The sequence below is a fragment of the Phocoena phocoena genome, chromosome 7, assembly GCF_963924675.1.
Source record: "Phocoena phocoena chromosome 7, mPhoPho1.1, whole genome shotgun sequence".
NCBI lineage: Eukaryota > Metazoa > Chordata > Mammalia > Artiodactyla > Phocoenidae > Phocoena > Phocoena phocoena.
Genome location: NC_089225.1, coordinates 20,296,000 through 20,308,404, shown reverse-complemented (window position 1 = coordinate 20,308,404; position 12,405 = coordinate 20,296,000). Strand labels below are relative to the sequence as shown.

General features: G+C 49.5%; 1 protein-coding gene across 1 annotated transcript in view; it reads right to left on the bottom strand.

Moving 5' to 3' along the window:
* MGAT5 (alpha-1,6-mannosylglycoprotein 6-beta-N-acetylglucosaminyltransferase) overlaps nt 1-12,405 on the bottom strand; it is a 224,544-nt gene that overhangs the window by 40,928 nt on the left and 171,211 nt on the right. Inside the window, exon 11 of the mRNA XM_065880603.1 lies at nt 5,021-5,170. Coding sequence (XP_065736675.1) covers nt 5,021-5,170 — 150 coding nt within the window. The remainder of the gene's footprint in view (nt 1-5,020; nt 5,171-12,405) is intronic.

The window sequence follows — 12,405 nt, the reverse complement described above, 5'->3', positions numbered from 1 at the left end:
ACTCTCACCCCAATAGCTCACCAGGCCTACCCCTCAGCTCTTGACGGTGTGGAGGCATCACAGGCCTGGCTCACCACCGCAGTTAAGATGTGCTCTAACGGTACCGAGGTCAGAGGACTTTAGGGATGAAGAGAGAATTCATGGAAAGGGCTTAACACAGGGAAGGGTTAGAGAGACGGTCGTTACTGTTGCAGTAAAACCCCACGGTTGTGCCCCATGGTAATATGAATGGGTTGTGTGTATCTGGGTGTCAGGAGGTGCCTTTGTTCTTGACACCTCATTCGGAGAGGTTAATAAATCCTATGTCCATACGTTCTACATTCTATATACATATGTGGGAGAGGAGGGGGGAGGATGGAGTGTGTGTGCATGTGTAAGTGTATGCTAATTAGTTTCCATCTAGTTGGAATGGGAATGGCTTTTGGGACCTGTCACCAGGATGAAACCTGCTTGACCGCCTGAGGTTGAATACCGGAGGACCTGAAGTAGACACGGAAGGCGGGTCGCTCCAGCAGTAAGCTCGCTCTTGGGCTCTCTCTCATAGGGCCTGAGGATGTGGGCAACACCACAGAGAGGCAAGCACGGGATATCAGAAGGACAGTGTCCCTTGTTGGGGAGATCTTGGAGATCTAGGCACATGATTCAGGAGAAAAGCAAGAAATCACTCCTAGGGGCATGGCCCCAAGATCCCAGATGGCCAGTGGATTTCTTCTGGACTCCTTCCTTCATTCTTCATCCGGTTATCTGAAGGCCTCTGCAAGCCAGGCCCTGAGAAGGTACCTGTCAACAGAATAAGCAGAGCCCCTGGGCTCTCATGGAGCTGCACGAGGGTCTGGTCCACTGGTGGTGGCTGCCTTGGTCCCTGGGTTTTTGACAGAGCTTGTGCAACCACATCCAAGCTTGTGGGAAGAGCCACGGTCGATAGGGGAGGTCAGACCCGAGGATGGAATGGAACAGGGACAGTGGTACATACTGCCTATCTTCCAACCCTGCCCGGGCTTCTAGGCGAGTCCCACAGCTGAGCTGCTAAGCTGACGTGGGAGGGAAACAGGGCCGCCGTGCCCCATCCAAGGGCCGGAGGGGGAAATGGCCAGAATTGTGGGCAGAAAAGGTGTGTGGCAACAGCAGGGGCAGCAGCTGCTTCTTCCTCTGCTTTCCCACAGCCAGATTTGTTCTCGGCTCTCACTGTCAGAAAGGGAGGTACCCGTTTGGGCTCACTCCAAATGCTCCTCCAAGCCAGCGTGGGATGTGGATGCCCCAATCTGTAAGGAAATTCCCCTGGTTAGACTGGGGGAGGTGGGCACAGGGAGGGGAAAATTAGGAAGGAGAAGAAAGAAATCACATTAAGAAAGATGGGGACTGAAGCCAAAGATAAAAACACGCCACCCCAGTTCAGTCCTTATTTGCTGGCTTAAATTGCTCTCCTGGAGTTTGCTGGCCCGAATGACTCATCTCTGGTCTTTTGATAAATAATGAATTCATCCACATTTATATGCCTATTAGAAGAGTCTTCTACATTCAACAACTTCCCAGCTCCTGAGCCCCGACTTGAGAGTTACACGGAATCCCTCCCATCTCCATTAGGCTCTGTGGGCCCTTCATGAGGGCCCCTCCTCGCACGCAGGGACACAATTCTGCTGAGGAGACAGTTTTCTGGGCTTGGTGCAGAGATTCAAAGATGGCTCATAAAGAAAAACAGTAAGTCAAAAGCTGGCTATGCATCAATCATTTCAATATGTCTCTAGACCTTGAGGGGCACCCGACTTGCTTCCCTCTCCCATAACGAGTCTGAGGGACGTGCAAATCCCATTCATTCCACACACATGTGCTTGTCTGCATCCCCAGTTCTGCACTTCCAATGTGGATTGGAATAAATCACTTTTAAATTGCTCAGAGACACCGAGGAAGGAGTTAGAGGCAGAAAGGGTTATAAATGCAAAGCCTGACTAGTCTTGAGCGTCATTATTCCGAAGCCCAAGATTCATTCATTTCAGTGCTGCCGCTGTGTTCTGGGTAGAAGGGGAGCCTCAGCAATACACGGCCTCATTTTCATCATATTTGCCGACCGTTTTAGCCATAATTCCACTCGGAGTCCTTTCATATATTCTAGTCCTCTGAACAGGAAATACAAAATGGGATCAGCGACATCCTCTCAAAGTACCAGTTTTTCAAGGATAAACAGATGACCCTTACACTCAAAAAAAAAAAAATTCCAGCTGTAATCCTTGGGTAATCTCAGACAATCTCTGACCTCATGGCCTGGGACTTCCAGGCCTCTTCTCTGTTGCTCTCCACACATCAGGGACCTTAGCTTCGGCCTATCTCTCATTCTCTGATAGAGTAAGTGGATGGTCTGTAAGTAAGTGTTCTTTTAAGATTTGTAAGGCTGAGTAAGACATTCACACAGCTGGGTTAATAGAAGCGGGTGGGACAGTGATGACAGAGAAGCAGCGTTGCCAACTGTCATTTTAAAGGAGCTTGAGCTTTTCCCACAGTCTGATATCGGGAAAAGTAAAATGAAGCAAAAGTAGCATTACGGGTAAAGAGCCTGGACTTTCGGGCTTCCCGGGTGGCGCAGTGGTTGAGAGTCCGCCTGCCGATGCAGGGGACACGGGTTCGTGCCCCGGTCCAGGAAGATCCCACGTGCCGCAGAGCGGCTGGGCCCGTGAAGCACGGCCGCTGAGCCTGCGCTCCGCAACGGGAGAGGCCCCAACAGTGAGAGGCTCACGTATCGCCAAAAAAAAAAAAAAAAAAAGAGCCTGGACTTTCTAATGATTCTAAAATGTCCTCCTAAGACAGAAGGTGAATGGAAAGCAAACAATGCAAACCAGGGAGCACTGGTGATGGCCACCGTCATCAGACTGCAGATGACCTTGTAAGGAAATCAAATCTTAATGAAACAAACTTTCTCTCCTTTGGCCAAGGAGAGAAATTTATCAAGTGAATTTATTCATGGCATCACACACATGACTTGGGAGGTAGAAATGATCAAATGCATTTACCTATGGAGAAACTGAGGCAGAAAGGAGATGCAGAATCATTTAGCTTGTGACTATCCACTGAATGTTCTTAAGTTTGTATGTTTATTCATGAGGCTGGTACGTCGTGGGCCTAGCAGAGCTTTCACTTGCAATAAAAAAATCACGAGTCAGGGTTACCTCCAGGGTGACCTCAGTGACAATGGACAAGCCCAACTCTCTAGTCTATTTCCTCCTGTTTAGAATAAAGTTCACAGCAATACCTGCCCCGCCTACCTCTGAAGGCTGTGGTGAGAAGTAAACAGGACAGCATCTATGAATATGCTTTCCCACACTGAAGTATCACACACACTGATCAGAAATGCTACAATGCCACAGAAGCTCATCCGTTCGGTCTCTCCCTTCTACCTGGACAATGAAAATGCAGTCAGGACCAGAGATGAACAATTCACTGTTGATAATGCAGGGCAGGGATCGTGCTTGTTTTCTTTGCCCCTGTATCCCTTGCATGATGCCCGGCACATAGGAGCTGCTCGAGACATATTTGTAAAATTCACACATAAGAGCTTATTAACAAACATGAATTTTCATGATATGTATTACAATCCTCTTTACTTATCTAAATAACTTACTGAAGTCTGATATATTTGTCTAACACCTGTGATGTTATCGTGTTCAATACCATAACCCTTTTAATGGACTGCAGTATTTTACCTAAAGAACGTGTAGCATTTAGAGGCAGGAATCAGGAATCTAGGCGATAAACATGTGAAAAGGTGCTCTGCCTCAGTCATAGAGAAAGGTAACAAGCACTGACTGATAGACTGTGTAATATCTGAGGAGCCATTTTGGCTATAACCTTTAAAACTAAAAATGTATATATCCCAGGCTTCCCTGGTGGCGCAGTGGTTGAGAGTCCGCCTGCCGATGCAGGGGACACGGGTTCGTGCCCTGGTCCGGGAGGATCCCACATGCCGCGGAGCGGCTGGGCCCGTGAGCCATGGCCGCTGAGCCTGCGCGTCCGGAGCCTGTGCTCCGCAACGGGAGAGGTCACGACAGTGACAGGCCCGCATGCCACAAAAAAAAAAAAAAAAAAAAAGATATACACGTTTAATTTTTTTAAAAAAGAGCTTATTAATAAACATGAGGAATACATCAACGTGCCAGCCAACCCTTCAAGGCCCAACACTGATGTAACCTCACCAGGTGCGTCCATGTCAGAATTATAGAAAGGACAGAGACCACTGGGTGGACGCCTCCAGGATGTGAAAACACCACGCTCACCATGCTACTGAAATGACCGTCCATCAGTTGCTCCTACCCACCTACCCACACCACGTGGCCTGAATTCTACATCTGTGACATTCAGACCCTCAGCCCCTTATCAAATTTTATCTTCCACTATTTCCCGACACACAGACTCGCTGGATTGGTCTCTTGACTCTCCTGGGTGTGTCATCTCCACCTCTACCACCTGACTCACTGCCATCTGTGCCAAATGCCAGGTGTATCCACACCCGCATCCTTCATCTCTCACAGCTCTCACGATGCCTTCCTTGCTCCCTGAGCCCCCAAGGACTCTTCCCTTGTCTGAACTTCTCCAGTGTCCAGTACAAATGTTTTGAAACAAGCAGGTGTGATGAAAAGCTAGTTGGGGGATGGGTTCCTTGAACAGGGGGGATTGGAGAGGTGCAGGAGTTAAAAGTGGCCCCAGGCTTGCTGGGAAAGCTGCTGCTCTCTGAGAACGTCTGATACCCTACTTTTCCTGTTTGCCGCCATGTCCCCAGCCCCTTACCCTGATGCTTCTTGGCACAAAGCAGGTCCTCAGTAAATAAGTTTTAAATGGTAGCAACCTCCTTTCACAGTTTGCTAACTTTTAAGCTACAGCTAGTCTAGAAAACCACTGCCCAGCAATGACGTGAAGATCAATGGTACCACTGAAAAGAAAGCACCGAAGATTCTGATCCCATTTGCAATGGCAAGAGAAACAAACCTCCGCACAACAATACTGATGTATTTTTACAAAACTACGAAAAACTTACCTTGGTTTCTCTGAGAAGAAATTGCAAGTCCCGTCCACTGAGGATCCCGTGGTTTTTCACGTAACTGGGAATGTTCTTTGTGCTGGAGCCGTAAACAGTCGCGTGCACTTCCATGTATGTGTGAATGATGTCCAAGTAGAGCTTCTTATTCTAAAGAGGGGACACAAGGAGAAGGTATTTCTCTTTTTGTTCTCATAAAAACCTGCCTCATAGCTGGAGGCCACAGAGACAGGAGCTATTAACATGGAGATTGCATGAATTTGGCAACCCAATTCCTAAAACTTCTTTCAAAAGTAATCTGACTGGATTTTGAGGGTAAAAACAGTCACGTGGATACTGTACAATTCTGCAAGAAGAAACATATCCTATAGCGACATACTACTGAATACTAACGATGGCTCAAGACCAATTGTTTTGAAGTATTGTCCTAGCCTTGTAAATTACCGGGGACCCAACACTTTGCTTTTGGCTTGTCCTCCTTATGGGGAAGTCAGTTTGGGGAAGAAAAGCTCAGAGAAGGCAGTCAGCTGGATTGGAATATTTATCTGGAGACGCTAAACTGTCCCCGAGGAATGCAAACATCCCCAGCTCTTGCCAGTATTTCTAGTGATGATTAACTCATGTTGTCAGAACTGGATCCCACCTAATTCGGATCATGGGGGGATGAGAGTTTCCCACAATATACGCTGATTGACTCAGCAGATGCAGAGATGATGAGAATATCCAGGTAGACAAAAGTGGAAAAAACGTTAAATGGAAACTTTGATGAGCCCTGAAACATTCAAGAGTAGTTTTACTTTTCTTAGAAGCAAAACAAAACCTCTCCTCTGTGTTGGTAGGAACTGAATTTCGAGGCACATTTTCTAAATCAAAACCACCTGCAAGTAGGAAGCAAGCTCCTTTTCCCTTCCTCTTCATGTTTCCGTGTGGCTAAGTCGCACAAGCTGGATTTGTGGGTTGTCTTTTGGGGTTTTTTTCCCTGGACATTTGGAAGATTCAAGTGCTGTAATGTTTTCCAGTTGTATAAAAGTGGGACAGGGTTCTTCCCATTGGAAGCCTGTTTTCACACACTCCAGGAAAGTGTAATAATCGCCGGTTTTGTGACTTAAGACCGCAAGGGACACGGGGGTGTGGCATCAGCAGCCACAGAGCACACGATGGGCTCTGAAGAGAGGAGGGGCAGCAACACCCCTGGGGTGCGGGGCCCTCGCTCTGACCTGGTAGGGCAGCTCCAGTTATCCTGAGCCCGGTTCAGGGTCTACCGTCTGCCTACATCTCGCAGGTGAGAACACCACAAAGCACTCAACTTTGGGGGATACATGTTTCAAACCCCGTAACCGAAGTCTTGACGACTGGAAAAACAGTACAGTCCACATTCTTCATTTTATGCACTGAAAGATTTTGTTTTGTTTGGAATCAATCAAGTCCACCCCTGCACCCTACTGTGTGAATAAAATGAACCTTCCAAATTAAAGTCTAATTTCATGCCACGTTCGGCGTGGCTGGAAGATGCTAAATTCATTACCTCAGAGATGTATACCCTTCCATTCGTGCAGAGGTGACTAGGAACAGTTTATAAACCACGACTCCCATTCAGCTTGAGCCAAACTGAGGATCATCTTCCTGCTGTGAGTTACCTGGAGGGGGTCTATGACAGTTTTTGTGCTAGAGGGACCTGATTACTCCTGAGCCCACAAACCCCCCTTCTCAGGGGCTCTACCTCCACCCCAGCCCCTGGTAGGTAGGCAAGGGTTTCTGTAACCCTGCCCACCCCCTGCCACTCCTGACCGGCCCAGGGTGTGTCTGACCTGAGGGGGACCCATCCCCAGGCTGGCTGGCAGCCTGGGACAGTGTGGCCGGGCTCAGGACAATGAGCTGTGCTGGTCAGACCCTCTCTCAGGAGCTCAGAGTCCTGCTCACAAAGAGATGACTGACAGACGGCTGGGGTTATGGAGCAAAAAGGTCATGCGGTGTTGGGAGTCCAGGCAGTTATGGACCAGATGCAAGTTCTGGGGAAGTCAGATGACAGTCTTGGGGGTGAGGGTGAGAAGAGAACCAGGTAAGAGCTGAAAGGAGGAGAGGGAGACAAAGATACATAATGGGTAATAAGAGGGACCTGGAGTAACTGCGACCTAGACATTCCCCCTGTGAGTGTGACAGAAAGAGAGCAGGGGTGGGGAGGGAGGAGGGGAAAAGGAGGGGGGAGGGAGAGGGGAAGGGCAAGGGGGAGGAGGAGAGAGAAAGGGGGAGGATTAGAGAGAAAGGGGGAGGGGGGAAGAGGAGAGGAGGGGGAAAGGAGGAGGGGGAAAGGGGAGGGGAAAGAGGAGGGGAGGGGAGAGGAGGGGAGGGGGAAAGAGGAGGGGGAGGGGGAAGAGGAGGGGAGGGGGAGAGGAGGGGAGGGGGAAAGAGGAGGGGAGGGGAAGAGGAGGGGAGGGGAAAGAGGAGGGGGAGGGGAAGAGGAGGGGAGGGGAAAAGAGGAGGGGAGGGGAAAGAGGAGGGGAGGGGAGAGGAGGGGAGGGGGAAAGAGGAGGGGGAGGGGAAAGAGGAGGGGGAGGGGGAAAGAGGAGGGGGAGGGGGAAGAGGAGGGGAGGGGAAGAGGAGGGGAGGGGAAGAGGAGGGGAGGGGGAAAGAGGAGGGGGAGGGGGAAGAGGAGGGGAGGGGGAGAGGAGGGGGAGGGGGAAGAGGAGGGGAGGGGGAGAGGAGGGGAGGGGGAAAGAGGAGGGGAGGGGAAGAGGAGGGGAGGGGAAAGAGGAGGGGGAGGGGAAGAGGAGGGGAGGGGAAAAGAGGAGGGGAGGGGAAAGAGGAGGGGAGGGGAAGAGGAGGGGAGGGGGAAAGAGTTGGGAGAGGGGGAAAGAGGAGGGGAGGGGAAGAGGAGGGGAGGGGGACAGAGGAGGGGGAGGGGGAAGAGGAGGGGAGGGGGAGAGGAAGGGGAGGGGGAAAGAGGAGGGGAGGGGGAAAGAGGAGGAGGAGGGAGAGAGAAAGATGGGGAGGGGGAGACAGACTGATGAGGGGGGAGGGGGGAGGAGAGAAGAGGGGATGGAAAGAAAGGTAAGAGGAGGAGGACGAAGGGAGAGGAAGAGAAGAGAGAGAGAGAAAAGAAAGCAGAGAGACAGAAGGGAGAAAAGCAGGGCCAAGAGGTGCTTCTGGGTCCCACCCCATCAGCCCGAGAGTCTGTCTGGATCCTTAGAATAATAGCAGCTGCGCAAACTCCCCCCCCACTCCTCCCCAACTCTTTTGTCTGGGCGTCTCTGGCTGGATCCCTCCCATCTAAAAGGAGGCCTGTCAGGATGTCATTCAGGGCTTTTGGCAGGGACGGGGCGGGGGGCAGGCATCTTTTCTTTAATAAAGCAAATAGAGACATTTCCCTGTGAAAAACCAGCTGCTAACTAGTCAGGATGGACCAACAGCCCCTGAACCAGGTCCGCAGTGAACGACAAAGGAGAACAGTGAATGATCACCCAGGTCCTAACCTGGAGATGAATACTCACGGCAGACAAACTCGAGGTTAGGATTCCCACACCAAATGCCTGGGAAGACACATGTCCTGCCATCCATCCCAGAAAAGGCTGGGGCTCCTTGAAGTTTAACAAGGGGGCAAGTTCAGGCAAAGAGAAAGAAGTATATGCCAAGGCTGGTAAAGTCTATGAACTTATTAACAAGAAGGCATGGTAAAGTCTGAAAGCAGAAACTCCCTTCAGAGAGGATTTCTGTAATTTCATGAAGGAGGAAATCACAACATGTTATTAGAGGGAAAAAGATATGGTTCAGATATAACCCTAACCTTTCAAGATGACATGACAATGAAGTGATTCCACCTCAGGTCTCTTGTTGCCACTTGTCAGAATTCTGAAGAAACCTGCCCAGGGTGGTTCCCCAGGGTGATTCCAGGGAGGAGCCGCCCCCTTCCTTACCAAAGTGAATGCTCACCGGATGCGAAGGGAACCCAAAGAGGCATCGCCAGCTCCAAACCACTGCCTGAATTTCACAAAATCCAACTGCCTCCTGAACCTCCCCTGCTGGGTTGCCACGGACACTTCCACGCCTTAACAGGTCATTCAGTGCCTTACTTTCCCAGACCAGAAACCCTACCCCCAGGCTCCCGATCTCAGTGATTGGCATTCGTCTCCTAGCCAGGTACCAGAATCACACTTGGCATTCCACACATCAAATTAGTCACAAAGCCCTGCTGATTCTGCCTCTGTAATATCAAATTGTCTCCTCCTCTCCAGGCTTTGATCCTTGATCACCTGGACTGCGCCAGGATGAACACAACCAGGATCTTAACAATCTGCCTGTAGCTCAGAAAGTTGATGCACCTAGCCCATGGTTTCTACAAGTGAGCAGCAGTGCTGGGACGGATTGCAAAAAATCTGTATGGCTCGATGCCATTTTTTAACCGTGCAAAGCAGTAGTAGTCAATGTTATGCATGTCAACAATATGTTTACATATGGGCATTTGGAGTTAACTACAAAAATATGCATGCGGATGACAGATACAATTTCCAGCTATTGATCACTGAGGAGGGAAGGGAGGGTTTGGGGAGGCGGATGGAGCTTTCATGATATTTGAACTATATCATTTTTCTCTTAAGAAAACAATTGGACAATATCAACATCTACACATCTGGGTGGTGGGCATATTTGATATATTTCACAATTGAAATATACAAATTAAAATACATGCAATCAAGAAAGAACAGAAACCAGTCGGTATGACACCAAAGCTTGCACCACTGCCATCTCACTGGAGGACCTAGTTTTTGCCAAAAAGAGGTTCAAAGGATCTCTGTCTCTCCTCAATGGAAAATGCTATCTTTTGTGTTTAAGAAATAAGGATAAATTAGGAGTTTGGGATTAACATATACACACTACTGTATATAAAATAGATAACCCACAAGGACCTACTATACAGCACAGGAAACTCTACTCAGTATTCTATAATAACCTGTATGGGAAAAGAATCTGAAAAAAGAATAGATACATGTATAGGTATAGCTGAATCACTTGGCCGTACACCTGAAACTAACACAACATTGTGAATCAACTATACTCCAATATAAAATAAAAATTAAGAAAAAAAAAAGAGAGAGAAGGCGTCGCAGTTTTGTCAATTAATCATGATCCTGGCCTGCCTTTCTCCACCCACGGGAAGGCCCCCAGTGGGAGGGGTGTGTGTGCAACAGGGACCACGCCCCTCCTGATTTTGGACATCCAGGCCCACGGTCAAGGTGACACCCCGGAACTGGGGGTCCCACTGATCCAAGAACTGGATCAATACCACTCTCCAGAAAGTTTTCCTCCTCTGACTTAAGGGACCACGGTCAGAGAAAATCGCCTCCACCATAAACCGCACCACCTACAAATTTGTTGTGACACAGTCCAAAAGGGCTTGCAGGGAGTCACCACCATCGGCAGCATGCCACCACCCCTGTCTTGGGGGTGAGATGTGCCTCCAAAAGGTCCCAGCTAGCAGCCTGCAGCCCCCCTCAATGCTCTCGGTCTTCAGTTCAATTTAAATTCCCATTAAATACAACCAATCAAATGGATTAAAATTTCAGTCTACCGAAACTCATTAGGAGGCAAGGGATGGGAAGATGCTAAGGAAAAGGAGAGAACATGCTGGGGCCGAGGAGCAGGGCTTTCAGTGTGTAGCTGGCGGCAGCTCTGTTTGTAGAACTGGTCGTAAGATATTCAGAGCTTGAATCGAGAGCTTTAGGAAAACAATTCAATCTAAAGCAACACTCGCTTGCGTCCTTAGCAGGGGGAGAGGTAGAAGGCAGAACCGCACAATCTGGAGCCCTTTTCTTTTCCAGCTGGTGAATTAAGGGTACAGGAAGGCTCTTTGGCGAATGGTAGCGTTCTGAGCTTTGGGTTGCAGTGGACATTATGTACTTTTCTCCCCATCGGCACCCTCGCTCCCCATGGCAGATATGCACATCCCTTCTCCTGGACCCTCTTTCCCCTCATCCACATGGCACCTTGTGGCCTCCCATTTAAAAAATAATAATTCTGATGCCCTGCACAGTTAGTTGGTCCATGGAGAGCACCTGGTAAGTGCTAAGCCAGTGGGCGTCCTTCCCAGGAAGGGCTGAATGGGTATGAAGGGCCAATCCCTCTCCAGAGCCAAAGCAGTGAGCTGGAAACCAGGCTGCTGAAGCCAGCATCAGTCCTGGTGCATGAAGGTCAGGCTCCAGACAGAGAAAAAGAAAGTCGTCACAAAGAGAAGGTCAAGTGTGAGAGGGTGCATGTCCCAGCAGGGTATTGGTCCACTGTTCCAGTTACATCTCTGCCCAGGGCATGCCTGCCCTTCCCTGGGTTCTGAGAGTCCCCCAATCCTAAGCTAGGAAAGCTGGGCTTCTGCCGTTTCAGCAGAAAGAATCCTGACAAGTACACTTGTGACCAGATTCTTTATTTTGAGCATCATGGATTTTTAACCATTTTTATAGTAGCTTCCTCTCCTTCCCTGGCAAATACAAGAATTGGCTTATTCCATGACTTTATGAATGAATATACAATGATGAATCATGTATTTTCCTTAGGAAACCACAAGGCCATAGAGTATGCCTCACCCCACACTAGCCATGGAAGCCCTTACTGATTGCTGCTGTGATGTATCTCCCCAAAAGGCTGGGGCTGGGCTTGTTGACTCTACAGAATGAAGATCTTGTACATCTTTCTCTACTCCAGCCTCCTCCTTTCACTCTGGCATCCACCCACTCCTGCTTGGACTGCTGTCCTCGTCTCTGAGCGGAGCTTCCTGTCTGAATGGTGACGCCCCTTACGAGCCTTCTCAGATTCCCCGGACTGCCTGCTTTTCTTTCTCTTTCTCAGCTGGTGCTCACACAAGCCAGGCTCCCCTCCGCTGTCAGACTGGGAAGAAGCTACCCCAGGGATGAGGAGTATGGTTGGGGGGGATCTCCATCCCCAAACAGCACCCCAGATGTATGGGACGCCAGTGACATGAACCAGTGCCAAAGAGAAGGAAACAGGAGGGAGCCTCTTTTCTCTCTTCTACAGACTATGCTAAGGTAGAGTCAGTCCCTCCTTGCAAACCTTCCAGGGGGTCCAGAGTGCCCAGCACCCATGCTGCTGTGTCTGTGTGGCTTCTGGTGAAGCAGGAGCCAGCCTGGATCCATCTGGTACTTTACCTGGCCCCTTCCCTTCATCCTTACAGCCCTGGGCTTGCACCTCCTTCCCCAACAAGTAGTAATATATCAATCTTTGTCTCAGGCCCCCTTTCTAGAAGCTCTGGGCTAAGACACTATTTCTAGGATCTCGGTCCTTCAATCCACCGTCCCCGGTGCCACAGTTTCCAAAACTGAAGATTTAGTTCCCCTCTATAAAAGTTTTCAAAGGCTCCTCATGGCGATGAGAGACCACTTCCC